At 37.5% G+C, this 23,281-nt stretch overlaps 1 protein-coding gene across 5 annotated transcripts in view; it reads left to right on the top strand.

Annotated features, from left to right (window-relative positions):
• Positions 1–23,281, top strand: part of tgs1 (trimethylguanosine synthase 1) — a 44,884-nt gene that overhangs the window by 9,448 nt on the left and 12,155 nt on the right. For 3 of the 5 annotated variants that reach the window (XM_088919341.1, XM_088919338.1, XM_088919339.1), the window contains 8 exons: positions 1,930–2,734; positions 7,049–7,166; positions 9,248–9,334; positions 11,409–11,574; positions 17,009–17,198; positions 18,080–18,238; positions 21,780–21,923; positions 23,048–23,264. In XM_088919341.1, the coding sequence (XP_088775467.1) occupies positions 1,930–2,734; positions 7,049–7,166; positions 9,248–9,334; positions 11,409–11,574; positions 17,009–17,198; positions 18,080–18,238; positions 21,780–21,923; positions 23,048–23,264 (1,886 nt within the window). The remainder of the gene's footprint in view (positions 1–1,929; positions 2,735–7,048; positions 7,167–9,247; positions 9,335–11,408; positions 11,575–17,008; positions 17,199–18,079; positions 18,239–21,779; positions 21,924–23,047; positions 23,265–23,281) is intronic. The other 2 variants (XM_088919340.1, XM_088919343.1) reach the window with 2 other exon arrangements.

The following is a 23,281-nucleotide window of genomic DNA, read 5'->3' as shown; positions in this document are numbered from 1 at the left end:
TACACATCATTACCCTCACCACAGCCTCAGCTGAAGGCCATCTTTCTAAAGCAAAGACATCAAATAATTTCAAAACCTCGTAAAATTCAGTCACTGCTTATAGGGGCCCGACACATTATTTAGTGGTGTTTATTAGTACATTGTGCATCAAAATAATTTTAGCACTTAGGACATATTCACCGAGGTTTTAGGAAAAATGGTAGCTTTGTAGCAGGTGCGCTGACAGTGAATAGACATGGCATTTAAAATTCATTATAATTATCAACTTTTTCTCATCAAGAGAATTGATCAATGTGGTATCTACTGTGGAAGTCTCAGGCTACTAGCATGTGGGCTCACTAATTTAAGCAATGCAGGCTGTACATATGTGATGACTGAGATACGGATGCTGTTTATGGGATAATGGCCATTTCTCTCATGCCTGGACAAGACTGTGCCTTGTTACTGCTCCCTGAGCCCTAGATACCACATACTATCCCAGCTTATCTGATAAATGTTCAGTGAGGCTTAAGGCTATTGGGTAGGATTTACATAGCATAACTGAAACACTCGTCGTCTCGCAAGAAAGCCGTTGTTACTTGAGCACAATAAGGATGTGCAATGTCTCTCCAGAATATCAGAATATAATAGATGAGGTACAAAGACATGATCAGTGTAGTATGGTGAATTCTGGTTACCATTAGTCACTAGTTCTGTAGCTGAGAGCTTCACACTTGGACCTTCCCGTTGATTTGTCTGTTGTCAGCAATGAATATCGCATATCGTTTTAAACAGCTGTGCCGCATGCAGAAGAAATGTCTCATCCCATCAGAAGGTTGTATCTTAAAAGCTATGTGGCAAGTTTGAAAAACAATAAATTTGCATTCTGACATTTTGGTGTCTGATCACATCAAAATCTGCAGTTCTTGTTTAATTGGGTAGGAAATGAGTGAACAGGAGACCTTGAGTTTGGAGTCTTTTGAACAAGCTTCCTGCTCTGGATATCTCGCCGTATCTTCATTTTATTGTAATATGCGGCAATGCATTTATTACGTTTGTGCTTTTTTGTAATTGATGGTTTCTTCATTCATTTTTAATCATATTTTACTGCTGACTAGGCTTTGTTCTTTTCAAAAATAATCAGATTATGTTTGAAATTTTAATTAAAATATGCTTACTCTAATCTTGAAATGTTTTGTAATTGGTTTTCATGGAAAATGAGGTTGTTCTGAAGAGAAAAGTTTCAAAGTGTCAAAAATAAACTTTCCTGAATTTCAGTCTCAATCTTTTGAAAAACATTATCACTTTGGCATCATGTTTGAATGACATTATATTATATTTTGGATTATAATGTCTGTTTTAGACATTTGAAATAAAAAAGACTACAGGATCTCAGGTACAATATATGATTAAAAATACTGTAAATATTTTGAAATAATTCAAATCTATTATTCAGAACCTTTGGATTAGTACTTCAGTTATGAATCCGAGGGATGAGCTGGTTCTTGCTCTGTAATACTTCCTGAGATAATGCGATGACCTTGGTGGACAAGAAAGCTTTATTCTTCATAATTATTCTCTATTATTCATTCATAAGGCCATCTTGCCTTGCAGACTTTTATTGTGTATTTTATAGAGGTTGAATAGCTATGATCCTGTGTAAATTGATAATTGTATGTTTTCTGAGTAAAAAGATTTGAGTTGAAATATTGAAAAATATAAAGTGACATGTAATTATTGTTGTAGAACACTTCGGGTAAATAATGAGTTTTCTTTGTATTGATGGCTGTTTTTTTCCCTCTACTAATGTGCTGTACCGTGCTAGAAGGTGCTAGAAGTATGCTCTTTAATATCTGTTCTTGATGCATGATAAATGTTCATCTAAGTATATTTTGCAACAAAGCGCTCATGCTGTGGACTCAAAACCGTTTTTTTTTATTTTATTATAAGGTGGTATATGATGAAGGTGGCGACAGTCGAGATGCTTCAAAATGCACAAGGAACAGGAAGAGCAAGAAATACAACCATGCAAACTCTGAAAGTCATAACGAGTATGTCGCTGTGCAAGGAGGAGATACACAGTACACCTCAGAAACCATGGGTGAGCCAAAGAGTGAAGATGAGATTGCAGGTGACGGGGGAACCTCATCCGCTGGGAATCCCGTGTCCCTGGACTGGAAGAGATACTGGGAACGGCATGGAGAAGAGCTTCTTTGGCAAAGCTGGCTGGAAACGCATCCTGGAGATTCCAAAGGCGAGTCACTGCCACCATGGGATCATCCCACCAGTAAAAACGAATGGGAGAAGCATGCTAATGAAGTGTACTTCTGCTACTGGGAACAGTTTCAGTACTGGGCCTCCCAGGGGTGGACTGTGGACGATTCCTGCAGCAGTGCTACCGAGGAGAAGGTGGTGCCAAGTGAAACGCAGCAGGCTGCTGTCTCGGAGCAAAGCAGGGACATAAGCGGTGAGCTTCCTCCCAGGGATACTAGAGAGTTTGAAACCGGAAGAAATCTGGAAGAGATAGAAGATCTTACAGCAGAGGCAGCAGATCTGATTCAGAAGATAACTCTCAATTTGGACGAAGTGGAAGCAAGCGGGCCAGCTGCGTCGCAAAATGAGGGCACCTGCTCAGGGTCAAGTCGGACTCATGAGGATCTCTCTGTGGTCTCCTGTTCTGATAGAAACAAGTCTTGTGACGGAGATAAGCGGAAGAGGGCAGCTTCTTCTGGTGCTAGCCCCAGTGGAACAGGAGGTCAGTATTTCCCATTTCAACCTATAACTGTTACTTTTACATTTCAATAGATTATCAGGCAAACATGTGACTAAGTGAGCAAATACCAGGGTTAATAATGACCACATTCCTTTTACCTATAAAACCTGTCTTCACTTAGAGCTAGAAGATAAGATAAGATCACTTTATTAGCCATATCCAATTTCTTGCATTAGGAATTTGTCTTTTTCGCATACCCCTCTCTTGCTCTCCATGAGGCACAAAGACAGAGAGAAGCTTGGGGTCAGAGCGCAGGGTCAGCCATTGTACAGCGCCCCTGGAGCAGCTGGAGTTAAGGGCCTTGCTCAGGGGCCCAATGGAGTAGGATTCCTCTGCTGGCCGCGGGATTTGAAATGGCAACCTTCCAGCCACAAGAGCAGATCCTTAGCCACAGAGCCACCGCTCCATCAAACACATAGAAGGCTAAGTGTTAAATTCTCTGCTCTGATTGGTACTGTATAGGATCTGTCTTTATATCAGTCCTTGTGTACAGTGTCTTACAGAATGTATTGTTAAAATAATAGCTGCTGGCACATGCATGTTATATTTATTTTTCCAGGATGTGTAGAGGGATTTTTAAAGACTGCATTTAATCGTGGTGCGGCTACCTCCTCACAGCTCGTGGGTCCTGAGTTTAAAGACCAGGGTGCCTTCTTTGTAGACTTTCTTGACTGGGTTAACTCATGTCTCTATATTGCTCCAGTGAAGTAGAAAGATCCTGTCAACAGACATTTCCTGCACATTTGCCCGTTGTTTCCAAGATAGGTTCCTGGTTCCCTCCTTGACCAGGGCGGACTTACAAGGAATAAAAACAACAAAAATAAACAAACTTTCTGATGATAAATGGATGTGCCAGTTTATTCAGTCTGACTTTATTGAACAATGTGATTTTGTAACCTTTTATTTAATCGAATAAGATGGGGGGTTATAGTGACAACCTGCAGAGAAGTCATTTATACAGCTGGGCATTTTTATTGAAGTAATTTGAGAGAAGTACTTTTCTCAAGGCTACAACAGTAATGTCCCTCCTGAGATTGGAGCCCAGAGTCCTCCTGTTAGGAGTTCAGAGCCCTAACCACTATTACGCTGCTGCCTTGAAACTGTTATGACTAAAAATGATTAGAAGGAAAATTGGACAAATGCAGTTTGAGAATGTTGAGCTATTTTACAGCAGTAGAGCTTTTTTACTTGGAAAAAAGATGTGACCCTCAAATGGCAAAATAATCTGGTCTTTGATCTGTAATATTGCTTTGTTAAGTATAAAATACCTTTTGATCAATAATACATGCAGTGTCATTGCATATAGTACAATTCTATTATAATAATCCTTATAATTAGTGATTTTCTGGACACTCCACTCAAAGTCCTTCAAAGGTAATGGGGACTCCCCTCCACCACCACCAATGCGAAGCCCCACCTGGATGAAGCAACAGCAGCCATGTTGCGGCAGAACACTCACCACACCAGCTGTCAGGTTGTGAATTATTAGGAGGCCATGACTGGTAAAGGCCGGGGGGGGATTTGGCCAGGACATCAGGGTTACACCCCTAACTTTTTTGAGAAACTCTCTGGGATATTTAATGACAACAAAGAGTCTGTATCTTTGTTGTACATCTAATCCGAAGGACAGCACCTTTTTTACAGTATAGTGTTCCCATCACTGTACTGGGGCATTAGGACCCACAGAGACTGCAGGGTGAGCGCCCCCTGCTGGCCCCGCTAACCCCACTCACATGTGCTCAGCTTCAGTGGGTTCCTAGCTGTGAGTTACAGGGTGATAGAGCTGCTGGCTAACAGCATATTAGAATTAGCATTAGCCTCAAGCATTTTTTTCATTAAAAAATATATTGTGCTATAAAAAGAAGTTTTTCTTTTAAAACAATAATGTATCTCTACACTTACTTTTCTTAAATGTGTTTACCTGTCATGTCTGTGCTTTACCTGGGCTTGTATTATTTAATAATGATAAAGCTAAAATAAATGTGTTTGCCATGATATAATTCTAAAGATTAGTGTTTGCTCTTCTCTTCTCAAGGGTTCACTGTAACAGACAGAAATGTCCTGATGTTCCACCTTGGTTAAATATTGCCACTAAATAAATAATACAGGAGACATGACTTACAAAGTTGGGAAACAGTGTGCTTTTGGAGAAGAAACGGTTGTAAGCAGTAAAAGGCAAAGTAACTCCAGTAATACTGGGAAAGAAGTAAAAATTTCTCTTAAAGTGACTTCCATAGATAGCATGATGTTAAAAATTATAGCCTTAAGCATACACTGAACTATGGAATTGAAAGAGGCATTAAAGCACTAGAAAATATAACTAATAATTTGGCTTTTAAAATGTCATTACATAAATGGAAAGCAAGGCCAGTACAAGTTGAAAGGATTTTGCTGTGGAGACTGGCCTCCTTGAACTGTCTGCACGTTGTGTCTTCAGCTCCATTCCACTTTAGCTGTGTTGGGAATCTATTAGTGCTTCAAACGGAAACAGTTACAGTTTGTTTGTGCATAAATTTGCAATAAAAAGAACATTAGAGTTTATGTGAAATCAACACAAAACCATATTATATAAATGGTTCTTGGAATTAGGTCTGTACTTCATAACATCAAGCACTAGGTTATACAGTCTTTGAAAGAAAAATATTTTTTCCACTGAAGAACAAAAGTGAAAGAGTATATTACTACCTTTCTTTTGGTTTTCTGATATGTTTACAGTATCTCAAATACACATGCTTGTGACTGGAATCTTACATGTTAAAGAAAATGTTGACGTGAGGGATTAAAATGAGGTCATTTTAGGGTTTGGATTGACTGTGTATGTCTGCTAATTAAATGCTAATGAGGACATCTATAAGACAAAATGTTTTATACTTCTTTACTTGGGTATTAAAAATGCATGATTTTATTATCAATTTGAATAGTGTGTTCTTTTAAAACTAAAGATAAGGAACAGTGGTTAGCCATTCAGAACCTTTCTATGGTTTGCAATTACAAAATTATTAATACTCTTTTTTAAAATTTAATGTTTTATTCAAGCCCTGAATATATGAAACAAATATGTGGATGGCGTAAGTATTCGAACTTTTGAACTCAATATTTGGTGGAACCACCTTTGGCAGCAATTACAGACACAAGTCTTTTTATTTTGGGTAAATCCCTACCAACTCTGTTAACAGAGTTAACTCTTTAGCAGACTGAAACAGGTTTTTTCTTTCTTGCATTAGTTTTTACCTTGCAACAGGTCTGGTGAGTATAACATTGGCATCTGGACGACCTGGTGGTCTTCCACATGATGGTTGTGGGGTTGCCATTTTATTCTGATTCAAGATGCCTTTGGCTTAAGAAACACCAACTGAATTGCAACTTAGTAGATGTTATGAGCAGGCAAAGCTACTTCTGACATGCATCTTGCATGATTCTGTTACCATTTGCCCAACCATGGCAGATCATCAGCTTCCTGGAAAGTCTGCCAGTCTCTATTTCAAAATGTTCCTGTTCCAGTTCTGTATGGCTAATCACCTCCAAACCTAGGAGTGACAACACAGAATATGGTGAAATTGAATTTCCATTGTCATCAGTATATTACAGTGGCTGTCTGACTGCCATTTTGCTTGCAAAATTCAAATTCCCAGTGTCTTAGAAGCATTTCACTGATAGACCTGAAGCTTGGCTAGCTTCATTGTACCATGGCCTGCTTCAGAACTGCACCTTGGGTGTTGCAGCAGTACTTTTAATGCCCTTACTAAGCAGTCAAAGCCTTAACAAAACACATCCTATTACGATAGCTTCTGTAGTACAAAAACTGTTAGGCCAGATAACTTTTATACGTGTAACAGTAATACCAACAGGATAATGAACATACTGTATGTGAAAATAGCGTACTTCCATGTATCAAGTTGGCTACCTAACCACCATTTATTTTCCTCATTGTGGATACAAAGCCATTAACACTTAATACTTGCTGTTTAAAAACTGTTTGAACTCCTACACAATTCCCATTTGCAAGGGCACTTTTAGTTTTCCCTTTGTGTGAGTGAATCTCATGCAACCGGTTTAAGTAGGTAGGGATTTGCTTGTGGTTCTCTGGTTTGGTTTTATTTTTTATTTTAAATTGTTTATTGAAAATTCCTCATTTCAAGTGAACATAATTCTGTGAAGGAGAGGGAGCCGACATTACAAGCAAGTGCTGTCTCATTCGTTTTTACCTGCAAAGGATATGTTGGTGATAAAGCATGCTCATGGTCTTTCATTCCCATGGTTTAATCATCCTGGAATTCCACTTGATGTTTGTACTAGAGTCAAGACAGAGTGAGCCAGAGAACAAGAGTGGTTCAGTGGGGGAAAGTTCTCGAAATGATGAAGAGAACGACGATGATGACCCACCAGATCAAAGACAAGTCAAGATAAAAAGGAGGCAAGTACTACAGATAAAAAGAGTTCCCAATGTTCTACAGCACCTCATACTGTGTTTATACATATGTACATATGTTGCACTGTTTACCCCAGATTAAGAGAAATACTGAAGTGGATTTTGTTCTCAGACAGAATAAGTCTCTTAAAACAGATTAAAGTGGCCAAACATGACCTACTAGATTTCAGTTGGCTTGATGTGCCTAAGGCCTACATTCAGGTCCCAAGTTTTGCTTCTTGTGTTCCTAGGTTGTGATGTAAAAAGAAACAAATAGCCTAAAAGTGCATATTTTGGAGGAATGTGTATGTTGTTTTCTTGTGGGCATTATTGTGCTGAGCCAAGTTAATTTAACTTGCATACAGGCAGATCGGACACATTTCATGACAAAACATTTTTTTGTATGGATGCTTTTTTATGTACTTAAAAAGGGCATTTTCTGTTATTGGCATTGTAATTTAAGGAAATAAAATCTTATTTATAGCGAAATGAACATTTTTTTTCCTGCAAACGAAGCCTTGGGGATTTAGATGTCGCCTTAGATTTTGAGCTGTGCTCTTCTCAGAAGCACTGGGACATTGTTAAGATTTGCCTTTTTCTAATTATTTTGCACTTTTAAAATATTTCAAAGCTTCTTAAAATAGAAGTCATATTTATATTCTGTGTGGATTCAATTGTGCTTGCATAAACCAGAAATTTCATGCTTCCTTGTCCTCCCTACTTTGTGGAAAATGTACAGAAATGGGTTTGTGTCATAGTTGTCTTCAAAATGTGACTAAACGTATTCACTGTACAAAGTATGTATGTGCATGGCATTCTTTAGTGTTGTTAGTTCACTTAATCTCAGTCACATCATCTTTTTTTCCCCCAAAGATTTTATAGATTCAATTAAAAGCCAACAATGATAATGCACTAAATCCATACTTCTAAGTGAAAGAAGAACATCTCTTGTTCAGGTAGTGGAATTGTAAATTAGGATTGTAAAGCAGTTTGTTTTTGAAGTCCTAGATTATGGGGATTGATTGTACAGGACTGAAAATGTTGTCCGTTATAAGTTAAGTAGACAGAATCTGTAATAGAAGAACATGATTTGTGAAAGTGCATAATTATCTAACTCATCTCTCTGATCTGATGCAAGTCTAAATTGTGTTAAGATGTCTAATGTCAGAGTTCTATGCTGGAATTCTAAAGCTCATAAAAGCATCATGGTTCAGCAGCTCTATACTTGACAAATTTATGGGCTTTCGGAAGTGATAAATTGAGCAATCTTCTCTAAGAAGAATTGTCTATTCTTAGCACTCCAGGCTTTTTTTTAAGTGGTCAGATGACTTTTTCTTCGCAGTGTTGCCCTGTCCTGAAGTAAGGTGCATGTTACCTTGAAGGAGTGTTTGCATGAAGAATGTCATTCTGGTCTTGAATGCAAATTTGTTTGGATTTTGTTTGTTTGCTTATTTTTGTCTTAATGGCATTTTAATGTGTTATAATAATGATATGACCTGCTATTAATCAAGAAGAAGGAAATATTTCAAGTTGTATCTTCAAGTTTGTATTTTTTCACTTGTTTTTCTTTTAGATGATTTTATGTAAGGCTCCAGAATTCAAACAAAAAGTTACAGATAGTAGAATCTGTAAAAGGAGACTTAGGGGACTTTTTAAATTATTTTTTGTAATGTCAGTAGCAGAATAGAGCGACTCGCACTTTTTTTTACATTTACTTTACATGTTAAATACTGCACCAGTGATGAGAACGATTCTAATTAAAACATTTGATTAGTAAAGACCTCCCCCCTCACAGTTTTTATTGATGGCTATTATGTTAATCTTGATTTTCAAACCTTAATGTAGCACCAGACTGAGATGCAACACACCTGGTTATCATTGCGCAATATAAATATTCAATGTTACTTTTAGTAATTAGCAAGTCAGGAGGTGACAGAACCCCCAGCGCATAATTGGGTTATAAAAAAAAGCAAAACCCTCTTTAAATTGCAGTGTGTCAATCATGAAGACAGCTTGAAGGAATCCATCTGGATAGATGTATTCAGTACAGCCCTAATGTGTGTGATTTATTATTACTCTTCATGCAGCCATGAACTGGATCCTGAAGAAAACCCTGCGTTGTCTTTAAAAGAAGCCTGTGAAACGCTGGGTTTGAAGTGTGGCAGAAAAGAAAAGTAAGGATGGGTATTATTTTCTGTGTATTCCATTTATGGCAAAACTCTGTGAAACCACTTCTGTTGCATTCTTTATAATCCTGTTGAAAGTTCTTTGCCCTTATTTTCAGACCATTGTTTTTCACACATTGGTGGTTAACAGTGCAGCAAAAACATTTTGGTTTTGTACAAACTGACACTAAGTACATCTTTGAAAGATTTACAGTTCCGGGGGTGGGTAGGGGATTCATATCTAGCGGCTGTCATTCAGATTTCCGAAGGTGGGATCAATTATTTTTGAGAATCGGATAAAAGGAGGTTTAAAGTAGTAATTAAACATTTCTTTAGTTTTGGTTTTATTTTTTGGATGGGAGGGAACTTTTAGTGAATTAATATCTGTCAACATATTTGTAGTTAGAGTTATTTAACCCAAAACTATAAGGTACTAGCATTTATACATTCGTTTCAATAAATTCCATTTGTAAAGCAAGTGGATGAAGGGAATTGTAGTGGCTCAACAAATTAAAGGTGGTTGTTTGGAGCAGGCTGAACCCTGCTTAATTAGTCTGCTGTGACAGTGATTCTCCAGAAGGTGGTGCACAGGTGTCAGCCAGGATATCCTTGGCTAAACGTCTAATAGGATCCCTTGGCGTGCTAGGTGCCTGGTATGCTATGCAAATTTTAAGGAAGAAAAAAGATATGGTATGTAAATAAGAACACACTGTTGTCTGCCTTTACTATTGAAAGAAGAAAAAATAGCTTTATTATGAGAGCTGAATTTAAGGGTGGGCAACGTCTAAAATGTTGTTTTATTCTGTGTTGATGCAGACATTTCATTTTAAATTAGCCTCTTTATTTGTAAAGGCATTACATTTTCCTTAAGATTTTTTTTAACTGTCTTTGGTAAATGATGGTGTAAAAAGTACAGACTTTGAAACCAACACAAATTTACGGAACTTTTTTTATACACTATGATGTTAACAGTAGTTGTGCACCGTAGAACAGAAACTAAATGTGCTGCTTTTTGATATCTGAAAGCATTAAAATGATGCTAAAGATGTGTTGCTGATTTGCAGAATTTGGGCATTTGTAAATTCCCCTCAAAAGTAGCTCTTTTTGTTTGTGGTGTATTTACAGCTATAGACGACTATTTTCAATACAGAACTCTTTAATTCACTCTGCCAGTTATGAAAACTGAACATGCAGATATTGTACTTTTCAGTAACCTTTTCCTCTGGACCATTAGTTTTCTTTACACTAAGAACCGCTGCTTTAACGTTTCTTAGTACATTTTGAAAACGGTTAATGAACAAGAGCATTTTCTTTCATTTCATACTCTCCTGCTTAATATCCCGTAGCTTTTGTATCTTGATACAGTTCATACTGCATAAATTCTCTGTTAACTTTGTAATATGATTTATATATTTTTAAACACTCTTCCAATATTACACTAGTTGGTATCATTGTGGTTATTTGTGTTATAATGCAAGATGTAGAACTGTCAGAATTGAGAGAGATAAGAGATAACTGAACTGTCAGTATTGTTTCTTTATTTATAAATATTTTACATTATTTTCATTTTTCTTTTCTGTCAGTTAAAAGGTTCCAATCCCAAAAATAACTTGCGTGTTTCCTACGTGTCCGGTTGTCCTGAGTGGCGTGAAGCATTTTGAACAGAAATGAAAAGACTGCACAAAAAATTGTTATATTGTAAAAAAACATGTTAACCATCAATACCTCATGAGAATACCTGAAAATGCTTCTGGCAGTTTGTGATCTACTCTACAGCATCTTCAGCATCTACTCACAAGTATCATTTTCACAGCATGACTGCCTCTGCTGAGATGTGCCGATAACATCCAGGCAGGTCTAATGGGATTTTCATGCACTATTTTCTCTAAGAAATGCCTGGTGCTGACATACAAAAAGTCTTATTGGTTGTTTTAAAGTAGGCCTATACATTGGTATGCTCTCTGGTTATTTTCTTGGTATAATCTTTTTAACTATATAAGGTTATTTTCATATATGTGGATGTTTTATCATTTTAAATTTCTACCAGACTAAAAGTACATCTTTTTTTTTGTCCCGGATCTAGAAGCACTCTGCACATTAAATCTTGCAAAGCCCGCCTGCGTGAAAGGGATTCTGAACTGAAATCAAAACTGGGCAGACATAGGCATGCCTGCAGTAAAAATAAGCATGTCTTCTTTACAGAAGAAGGAGAAGTTCTGGCACCTAAGATGAGCAAAACATGTGATAAAGTAAGCAGTCTTCTTTTTTGTGTGTTTTTGGAATGATTTGGTTGTGACAAAGCAGGTGGGTACAACGGGAAGTGTAAAGTCTCTGCCTGACTGAAACTATCCTATTTTAGTGTTTGCTAATTTTAGTTACCAGTGTAGGTGAATCTGTTGTGAGACATATTTAACACACAGTGCCACTCGGTGTCTTATTTTCTGAGTAGTATTTTAATTTCTGAAAGTCCCCCAAAGAAAAACAAGAAATGATTAAATTATTCTCAGACATTTAATTGGGTTCAAAGTTGATAGGGGTTATACAAGGCTAGAAGAAGGATTAAAATCATGATTCACACTGAATTGTCATATTGGTCTTTTTAACAGAAACCTGTACATTGGTGCGGTCTTTCTGTAACACTGCACATCTGTGCTAACTTGCCTAATCTGCATGCTGTCAGCACCCAAATGGAGAATAAAGTGCAAAATGGTAACTCATTGTGCGCTGTAGATAGCGCTATACTTATTAGTGTAACGGAGCAGCTGTCCCTCTGAGGTGTCTTTGTCAGCTTGGCCACTGGAGGTGAGGAAAGGTATAAGTGTACATGGGTTAAAGTCAGGCATTTGCACACAACTGTTACAGAGAAAGTAGCTGGTTCCAGATAGGTTTCTCTAAATATGAAGAGAACGTAGAAGAAAGTGTCTCTCTGTGGGACCAATCTAATTGACATAATTCAGCACAGTAGTGTAGAAGGCAACCCTTACACATCTTAGGGAGGCCCTGTACACGAAAGCAGAGAACTGAGGCATCCGAGGCTACAAGATGTAATCTGTTGACACCCTCGGACTGCAACAAGCCATGCTAAGAGACCTCCCTTGTTGTGGCCATCTTGAGTTACCACACTTGAAGACAACAGCCTCTCAGTTAAACCCTTGCTTGCTGCTGCTGTATGACTATTCAGAGAGGACATTTTAATTGAGAAGATGGCCTCTCTGGTGTGATAGCAGAGACTATGTGACTGTTTTTCTGACATCATTAGGCTCTGCACATTTTCTGCCAAAACAGAGAACACCTGTTCATGTCATTGCGATCCTGAAGTGTCAGTGTATCCCAGCATTTCCTTCGCCAGGCTTCTCTCTTAGTGGGGAACTGGTCGTATGCTGTTGGGATTACCTGGACGTCACCCAGAGCATTATTCACTGCCATTGCATATTTGGCAATGAAGAGGCTCCTTTTTACCATGAATGGAGCCGGATGCCCCAGGCATTCATTCAGACTCATACAGTATTCAGTTAATGAGGCAGTTCCACTAACAGGCCATTCATTTCACACTCAGTGCTCCGTTTTAAAACTTGCTGCTTTGCTTTACACATTACTACCTGAGTGAGGAACCTTAAACAGATAGGTGTATGTGTTCTGAATTCACGTGAAATTGTGTACACAGATAGAGGCCATTCAGCTAATTGTGTATTGATTGCTCATTAAGGTTATTTTGTGTGCCTAAATTACCTGAGGTTTGTTACAAAATACGTTACAGCAACAAGTTCGAATACTTAGACAATAATGACTTTTTCATTTACCATTTCATGTTAATAATTATTTACTTCTTACTTTACCTTGCCTAAAAATGTTTTTTGTTTTGCTTTGCAATAAACATGAAACATTTTACAAGGGTCTAAATACTGTTTATAAGGCATTGTAGATTTTAAACAGATGATTAATCCATTTCCACCTGGTTAATGCAGCATCTTGTGATAATTTATGCATGAGAGAAATCTAACCTAATACTGGGGAATGTTATTTTCAGACGCGGTAGATTTTAGAACTGGTGGTTATACTGTTAACTATGTTCACAAAACATTTTGCTGACATTTGCCAAGAGCTTCTTCTTTATGTTAAAAGTGTGTCTAAAGGCAGCATTTGGGAGCGAATGGATTAAAAGCTAAGTAAGTTTTTATTTCTGTGGGTCAGATTTTGTGCAATAACTGACTAAAAAAACAAAACCTCTCACTCAGCATTTCTTCTTTCTATACTTAGGTTGCCACCTTTATAGTAAAAATGTAACTGAAATACAGCTGAGGCCTTTATTAAATAAAAAACATAAGTTAAGGTGCCAGTTTGAAATTACAAATCTGCTTCATAATGGAATCTTGTGTATGCCACAGGCTACTTATTTCTTTGCAGTGGAAACTTTCAATGTGTGCTGGACCTGTAATCCTTATGGGGCAGTAGGAGGTACTCTGAACTTTAGACCTGAATGGCCAATCAACTGCCACAGTGTGGAGACGGGGAACTGTGCTGTAGGAAGTGCCATCCTTCTGATGAGACATTTTAAGTGGAGGCCTTGACTCCTTGGCCGTTGATGATCCCTTGACACAGGCTCGTCCAAAACCGTACTGTATGTCCTGGCTCTGGCCTTCCCCCTTAATTCAGTTGTGGAAGAACATATTCACTTTTCTGCCTGCTCTAAATGTTGGTGTTGCTTGTTTCCTTTGATATGAGATTTTGCGTGAGGTTAAAGTCAGCAGTAACTGATTTTACATGGTGAGGTTAGAGATGGTTAGCTTTGGTCTTGTTTTCTGCCTTTTTTTTATTAGTTTGTAGAACAGATCTCGATTGTTCAGATATTGACTTTGACATTTTTGTTTCTAGACTGTTTTTGCAGCGGTAGTAAGTTTCAAATACTCGGCTATTGGATTTTATCTTCCTCATCTTTGAAGTTGTCATAACTGACAGACAGTACCGTACCATACGTTCAACTACTTTCTCACAGGCTGGTTCAAACGGCTGTCCAGTCAGACAGCTGGATTCTCATAGATTTTCACACGGAGTTCTGTAATCTGTTGGTGTATGTTTTCATAGCTGTCTGCAGCAATGGTGACAATTATGTAGGGGTAACTGGGTTGGAATATCAGAAATATCTATACACTGTTCTGTTTGCTTTCAAAACAGATTATTAAACCTTCACATAAGCCTATATACACATTTTGATTAAATGTGTTAAGATTTGAAAAGGCTTTGTAGACCACTATGATCAACAAGATCATCATTTTATAAAGGATACTTTAATTTAACCGACTTGTTTTTAAGTTCTTTTGAAACTCTGCATTTTCTAAGTGTGCATGCTCCAGTAGTCTCTGGGACTCTCCTGTGAGTTCTGTCAGGTAAAAGGAAATCTAGCATCTTAAATCACTGCCCTCCTGTCCCCACAGGGGGTCTTGTCTAGAAACTGTGCTTCTTGTCTCTCTCCAGCAGTGGAGCTTTCCTGGCATGAATGTTTTTGACTGCATTAACTGTCTGTTACTGAAACCAGCTGTCAAGTGTTCATTAGAATATAGAGATTTATTTTGCAGGATTTTGTGTGCACTTCATTTCATGATTGATCTGTGTTGTTAAAGGAGCATTGTCAAACACATTTAATACATAGGCAATAGTCTATTTCTTAAGGCTCATAGGTTAAAATGATACATTTTATTATAAGAATAAGATGACTTTGAAAATTTCAGCTTTGTATCTTTACCATGCAGTCCACATATCTTTGATATTAGGAGTATGTTGACAGCAGTAGGTATGTTACCATATGGGCTTTTAAGAGAAAAAGTCCTTCAGACTTGAATCCCACCAAAACAAAACAGTTACCACAGGCATTTGTATAAGGATGTCAAGACCCTATACACTTGGTAAATGACCGAAAGAAATAGATTAGTGAACTAACATTAAAACATTAAATCTTTTGATTTTCAGTATATTTCACACAAATGTGAGTAACAGCATCTTGTGAGCTGGTACACATGCATTTGGTGATGTGTTTGTTCTTTAATTTATTTCCTCCAATCAGTCATTACCATAAAAGGTAAGACATTCAGTCATCATTAAGTGTGAATTTGTAATCAAGATTTTGTCATTTAACCTGAACCTCAGTTTATAATGCAGTCTAGCAATGTTCTTTAGCTTTTATCACAGCTCGGGAAAATGCTTTTACTCCGTAAAAATTTTTGTACAGTGACTGAAATTCAGCTTCTGATGGAGAAAAACCATTTGATTTTGAAGATATTGAAGATTTTTTTTTTCTTACCTCAACCGTCAAGAAACAAAAAGGCAGACAGTACTACTGTGATACTGATCTTCCTGTAGGTAGTTACAAACGTTGCAAAGTGGATTCTCAGCAGGAGAATGAATGGTTTCTAAGAAAAAAAAACAGCCAACGTTTCTGCAGATTTTAAGTTTGAAAAGAAGCAGACTTTAATATTACCACTTTGGTGTAAAAGATGGAAGCACTAAACAAACTGAGCAGAATTGTTTGGTTCATGATTCATTTTGGCTACAATGAGGTACATAAGGTAAATCATGCTAAAAATTCTCATGTCATTTGTCACCAATCTGAATTAAAAGTGAAAGCTAAGACAATGTTTTTGTTGGTGGAAAAATATCTCCGTCTCTGTTTCTAAAATTTTTGAAAGGTGTGCAATGAATGCTATTGGGCGTGAATTTCAGTCATTCAATGCAAGGATGTCAGGATGTATGTCTGTTGTGCACTTGACAGTCCTATACAACAATACATAAGTGAGTTCTGTCATTCATCTGCAAAAAATGTGGTAAAGAGCTAGGCACATGGTGTACAGAATGCTGGTTTAATTGCACATCATCTTAAAGTCTTGGCCTGGGTAACATTGTAAATATGAACTTAAATAGCAGTTAAGTAAATTATCCTAATCAGAACTTGTTGTTCCACTGGGTATTTTCACTGCCTATATAGACAACATCTTGGGGGCCATTCTTCTTTGCACTGTTAATAGAACCAGGCACACACAGACTGCTCATTTTGTCAGATCCAGGGTTATGCTGGCCGTTTTTGTTAATACACAAGCTTTCATTGACTTTATAGTCACCTATTACTAGCTCAACTGAACATCTGTGTAACAGGTTACAGTTAGTGTGATCATCAGCAATATCCTCAGCCACAAAACATCTCAGAGTTTTTGCAAGTCTTTCAGTATCATTGGAAACCTGCCCACAGACATATGAAAACTCTGGTTTGATACCTCTTGATGTAAGGCATAACTAGGCATTAGTGATCACGGTATGTCATGACATTGCTTACTTCACATCTAACCCATACCAGCATGGACATCTTTTATTCTTAAGATGAACCAAGCAATATATTTGTCATGGATTTTGTGTAATCAAGCCATTATTATTCTCAGAGAATTGTGCTTTTAATGCTTCTTGGTATCTATAGGGTTTCAGTATATACAGAGTCACAACATATTACAGAGTATCCCTTGTAGTAGCATATTTATGCATTGTTATTTTTCTTTCTATGTGATTTGAATAGACAGTGTTTTAGGAATTATTTTCAGGGGGGGAACCGTACAAAATAAAATATTCTTCAGTTGCATAAGTATTTACATGTATGTATTGCAAGAAAATATCATTGTTCTTTTTATAATGTTGACTTTTCAGGTTAAGAAATTTTTAAAAGAGGTTCAGGGGAGTGATGAGGTGGAAAGGTCTCTCGAGGTAGAGCTTGCTGGAAGCAGCGAATCTGAAGAAGAGACCAGCGCAAAGACTGAAGTGAACAGATTCGAGAGAGAGCCGCCGTCGCTGGAAATACCAGCCTATCTTCTGCCTGAAGCAGATAAAGACTCTGTTGGTGAGAACATGAGTAAATGACGCCCAGTCAGGAGACAAGGGGTGTGGACCAGAGTCAGGGAGAAATATGTTGTTAGCAGGGGGTGGCTGTAGATGTAATAAAAGATTAAGGCAGGAGTATGTTGAATATAATATGAGGAGGGAGAGAGAGTGACAGAATCAAGAGAACACTGCTCAGAATATGGATTGTCTGATAAGCACGTAGATATGGTTCCAGTTTTCTTTTATTATATGTATTAACATAAAAGATTGTTCCATTTTGGTATTATATTGATAGTGCATTAGTACGTTCTCCCTATGTTTGCATGGGTTTTCTCCAGATGCTTCTGCTTCCTCCCAGTCTAAAGACATACTATTAGGTTCGTAGGCCCTGGCGTCTGCGTCTGCGTCTGTGTCTGTGTCTGCCCTGCTGTGGACGAGTATCCTTTCCAGGGTGTATTCCATTGCTTGCCGGGATCCGCTCTGGCTCCCCACAGCCCTGAATGGGGTTGTCAGAAAATGAATCAATATGAATATAATTTGGAAAAAATGCTGAACAAATACAAAAGAGAGTGATGCTTATTATATTCTGTTATTTAAGAATTACCTTGAAAGAAATGAGTTAATGTTATGAGTTTTGCATTGGAGTTGACATCCTGCATTCCAATTTTACATGTAAATATTTGAGAGTATTTTTTGGAAAATATACGACTACACGTATTTCAGGTGTTATTTTTAAATACAGTATTTAGTAAAGCACCCTTTTCAACGTGTTTTCACAGTACAAATGCTGAGCATGATAAGTACATGATAAATGAATATGTAGGTTGGTGGATATATAGTTGGCGGATGGGAAATATGAATTTAGCACAGAAAGATTAACGGTTGTCTTTTACCTTCCAGCTGAAAGTTCAAAGGTTTCCAGAAAAGAGAAGAAGAGGAGAAAAAAGAAGGCCCACAAAGTGCCACCTGAAATAGCAGCCAAGCCTGAACTGGCAAAATACTGGGCGCAGAGATACCGACTTTTCTCGAGGTTCGACAAAGGCATCAAGCTCGACTATGGTAAGTGGTCATCGTCTGAGTGGCAACTGATGGCTTAGGCTGCACACAGCGTGAAGGGTATCAAAACACAGAAACAAAAGAAAACATAGAAACTGATTTCAATCATGTTCATTTTGGTTGTAGTATTTAGGTTTTTGTTGGAGTCGTTGTTCTTTAACAGCAGCAGGAATTAGATTTCAATTGGTCAAATCTGTTGAATCTTTTTTTAGATCTTTTTCTTTCACGCTAAGAAAAACATAGACTTCAAAGAGAATATAATGTACTTTAAAGGAAAGGAAGTCAGTGTGACCAAAAATAATGAGACGGAGCTACTGTATTTCTGACGAAATTATCACTGGAGAAGATGTGTTCAAGTTCTGGAAATAGACCAGTTTTAGTCTTCCATTTTTGTTTTTTTGCCAATTGTCAATTGCAACTGCAGCTGTAACCACATCCAAAACACATTTAGGAATTCCATTCTATCAGTTTACCACAAAATAACAGTTACATCCTTTTTTGGAGTCTGGTAAAGTTTGTCAATTCAGTTAAACTCACTTGTCAATGAGTGTAAGAATTATATATATATGTGTGTATAAATATATGAAAGAGGTTAACTACCATCATGGTGATGTCAAAAGATGGAAAATGAAAAAGATGTCTCCTGTTGAAGCTTTCTGTGTATGCACAGTGATTTTGAGTTGAGAGAATCTCCTGGAAGATGTGCTGACAACAGTAAAATGATAGTCGCAACATAATTCATGTCACTGGACTCTGAAGAGTAAATCATTTGTGTGCCTTCACAAGTTGTCTTTTTCCAAGTTAAAAATGTTTGTCACGTTTTTTTTAAAGAGAAATATCTCTTTGCCAGCCTGTCTAAAACATGAGGTTCCATGAGGACTCAGAAGGGTGTCATCCATAAAGTGTGTTTTTTATAATATTCTCCATGTTGTTCAATAGTGATTCATAAGCCTCCCGTATTACAAATGTTCTGTTGTACGTATCTTTCATGCTTGCATCAGCACTCAGCTCTGTCAAGCGATTTTCAATCTATCATCCCGTCTTCTGCCAACAGTCCTTGTAAACTCTTCTCCCTTTTCTCTTCCTTTCACATCCCTCTTTCCACTGCATCTGTCTCATCCAACAGCCTTCCCTACTTTTTCTGCTCCTAAGTCTCAGACCTCTGTAGTCTCCCTCTTACCCCCCTCCTCACCCCCTACCCCGGCCTCTTTCAGAATGTTCTGCCCTCACTATCCCCCCTGTCTCTCCTCCTTCACACCCCTCTTTCAGTCACGCATCTCTTTTTTTTGCTCTGCTGCCATAAACCGTTTCTTGACCGGTGTCCAGCCATTAACGGGGGTGCCACAGAATTTTAGAAAAGTCACATATAAAAACATAAAATAAAAAATGGAATTATGAAATATTGTTTAGATCTAGTAGTTTTGTGGAGTAACCTTTGATTTATGTACCCCCTAAGACTGTCTTTGTGGGAATCACGTGTGATGGGAGTTACATTTTTCATGTAACAAAAGACAAAATCTCTCAAAAACTCACAAGTTAACGTTGCACAACAACCTTTCCACTTGTAGCTCTTGGCTCTGCAATTACATGTGATACCTTTGCAGCACATATGTAAACTTAAGGAAACTGATGAATACATATAATTTTAGATCTAAATACTTTATTTGAATGGTCATAAAAGAAGATGGGAGCAGTGACAAATAAAAGCAAAAGGTGAGTGCAATCAAGGTGAAAGAGTCAGATCACAAAAATAGAAAACTACAGTAGCATAATGTCAAAACCGGCAAAACACAAACCACATCGGCCATCAACTTTCATGCGATATATGTTCAGTACCTTCCAAAAGTATTCACTCCTTCCAAAGATATCCTGTATTGATGAATCACCAATGATATATACACATTTTTGGGAAGTAAATATTTTAATCAAAACATAAATTCTCAAGATTTATGTTTACCGCACAAAGAATGATTAAAATGAGCTGGAGAGAAGGAAGTACCTCCCCTGGGATGAGCTGGCAGGTGTTTTGCTCTCAAAGGAAAGTCCAAATATAAGAGGCAAGAAAATGGAAATGGCGTGAAGAAAATAAAAGCAGATGGTACAGGTCTCGCTGGTAAATAAAAATAAGATCAGTTTCTAAGGAATTTTGTCCCTTGTAAGTCTCAGTATTTGTGCACACCTCAATTTACTGGTAGAAAATCCCATTTGAAGGTACTTTGTAAGAGCCAATAAATAAAAAAAATCTTGTGACATTCTTGTGACATTCTGTGTTTTAAGTTTTAAGTGTTTTATTTGTGTGAAAGATCGGATACATGCTTTGATATATGAGTATCAGCAGAAACACATCACTCTAATAGTGAAACATACATGCTCAATGATGCACTAATTGTTGTGTGCAACAGACCAGTAGATGGGGAGATTCAAGTGTGCTGCTTTGGGCAGGAGTGTTGAGTCGCTACAGAAATCCACTGGCAGTGATTGATGGCAACCTGACTATACTACGCTACAGTTATCGGGCCCTGGGACCTCACCTTCTGCCCTTTCTGTGGCTCATCTTACGTGACCACATTCCAGCAGCACAGAGCACAACAGTGTTGCATGCTTTGTAGCTGTGTCTTTATTCTCCTTTCTCCTAATCACTAAAATGTATGATAAATGGTTATTCACTATCACTGTCGGTATCCTTGCCTCGCCACCTACGCCCCTTTTCCATTAGTTGATAAGCAAGGGAAATAATGAATTATAAAATACGTCTGCCCCTTTTCGTGGTAGTAAAATAAGATGTGACTGTTGCTTAGTTACATAGTCGACAGTAGTTCTGTGCAGATGGGTTTTTTTCAGACAATTAAAATAACCTACAACCTTTCCCTTATTCCTCGAAATGATTCTTTAATCTTGACAATCTATGCATCTATAAGAAGATTATCTTTTGTGGATTGCTACAGCTTTTAGAACAATGTCAGCATTACTGTTACGTTGCTGTTGAGCTTATCACAGGAAGTACATTTATTGTTAAAATAGTGATGGTTCTATAAGAACCTAAAGGTCATAGGAACTATTTCCTAGAAGTAATAGATTATATTTTAGATTTGAGTAACTCCTTCTCCATATGAATCATCAGCAGACAGTACTCCTGTTGTGAAATATTGTTCCCAGCTTTGTCATTATTTTATGATTTTGTCTAAACATCTATGGTTAAGTTGTGACGTATTCAAGTTCAAACTACTGATGTTTAAGGCTAGAGAACATGTCAGTGATACCACAAAATCAAAATATTTGTATGAAGGTGAAACAAGCATCTGCAGTTCAAAACCTTGTATTCAAGGCAGCTATAATTATTTTAGAATAAAATATTTAATTTTGGTGTTCTGCAATTTTGGGAGCTCCACCATACCAATAATAATTTATACGTCTTTGAACAAATAAAACTTCCCATTTCCGTTTGGCTTGTAGCATTATGTGAGAAGTTGTCTATAAAAGAGGCTTCAATGAAAGGCAATTGATCATTTTTCTAAGTGTAGCTTTTCCCCCTTCTCTTCCTCAGAGGGCTGGTTTTCTGTCACTCCTGAGAAGATTGCAAAGCACATTGCTCTGCGAGTCCAAAACAGCTTCCACTCTGATGTCATTGTCGATGCTTTCTGCGGTGTAGGAGGCAATGCTATCCAGTTTGCTTTGACGGGAAAAAGAGGTACTTTTATGCGATATTTCGGCAGCACTGTACATTCAAGGGTGGAAGAAAATAATTCTTTGAAGATTTATACCATAAGTCCGGAATTATAAAAGAGGCACCGTGCAGAAATTTAGCATCGGTTCTTCAGGAATTGTTAATGAAAATCCTTTATCAAAATGAGATGTTATATTCATGTAGCAAAATACATAATTTTAATATATTTGTACAATCACCAAGAGTGTTGTACTTTTTAATCAAGATGTTCTGTTGTTTTTCATCCTGTTATGACCCGATTTGAAATGACAGTCAAAGTGCTAGCAGGGACTCAGTTTTGCGATAGCTACTCGGACATCACACATTAGGATACAATGTAATTGTCTTTAAATGTAGTTCTTCATTGTGCAGCGTAATGTAAAATAATGCATTACATGCCTTCTGCTGTCTCCAGCAACTTGTGGACTCACGTGTGTGTAAAGAATTTTCATTGATATAACCTAATACTGCAGTGTATATCATGGTTATTTACACAGGCATTGATGTAGGCTATACTGTATATAAGCTGAATTTCTTCTATCATTCAGAAACATTTTTCTATCATAATGCAATTTTTTAGGAACTGTGTATTCTTGTGTTATTTATTGGGTCCTGGGAGTATGATGTGAAATGCCTGTTCCTTTTCAGATCCAGATGTTGAATTTAATTTTTATTGCCTCAATTGTTTTTCTGTGCTTTTTCATTGTAACCCAGCATGCTGTTTTTTTTATCATGTATAAAACTATACCCCATGGCAACTTCTTAGTTTCTTTTTTCTTTTTGTTACTGTCCCGTCAAGGCAAATGTAGTGTAAAAAATGTTCAGATATATGAATTAATCAGCATGTATACCATGTATAACTGTTTTGAAATCTTAGGAAACGCAGTACTGTCATTAACAGTTACATTTACAATTTCGTGATTGTTGGACAGGACCTTTGTAAGCCCTAAGTAAAAATTAACCTGTTTTAGGATTTTAAGAAAGCAGAAATGCTCTTATTGTTTTAAGGCATTAACAAGTCAGACCAGTATTTGAGAGGTGTGAACTGTAGGTAACCAACTGTCTTCGACTTTAATGATGCACACCGGCTTGATTTGAATGTTTTACAGTTATTGCCATTGACATCGATCCTGTTCGGATAGCCCTGGCTCAGAACAACGCAAAGGTGTATGGAGTAGCACAACAGATTGAGTTCATCCAGGGGGACTTCATGGAGCTGGCTGTAGACATAAAAGCGGATGTTGTGTTCCTCAGTCCCCCATGGGGTGGCCCAGACTACCTGACAGCTGATGTTTTTGATATTAAGACCATGATGTCTCCAGATGGATATCCTTTTATTAAGA

This window comes from Atractosteus spatula, chromosome 6, assembly GCF_055471065.1.
Source record: "Atractosteus spatula isolate fAtrSpa1 chromosome 6, fAtrSpa1.hap1, whole genome shotgun sequence".
NCBI classification, from domain to species: domain Eukaryota; kingdom Metazoa; phylum Chordata; class Actinopteri; order Semionotiformes; family Lepisosteidae; genus Atractosteus; species Atractosteus spatula.
The sequence above is the reverse complement of the archived record's forward strand: the minus strand, read 5'-3'. Positions and strand labels throughout refer to the sequence as shown.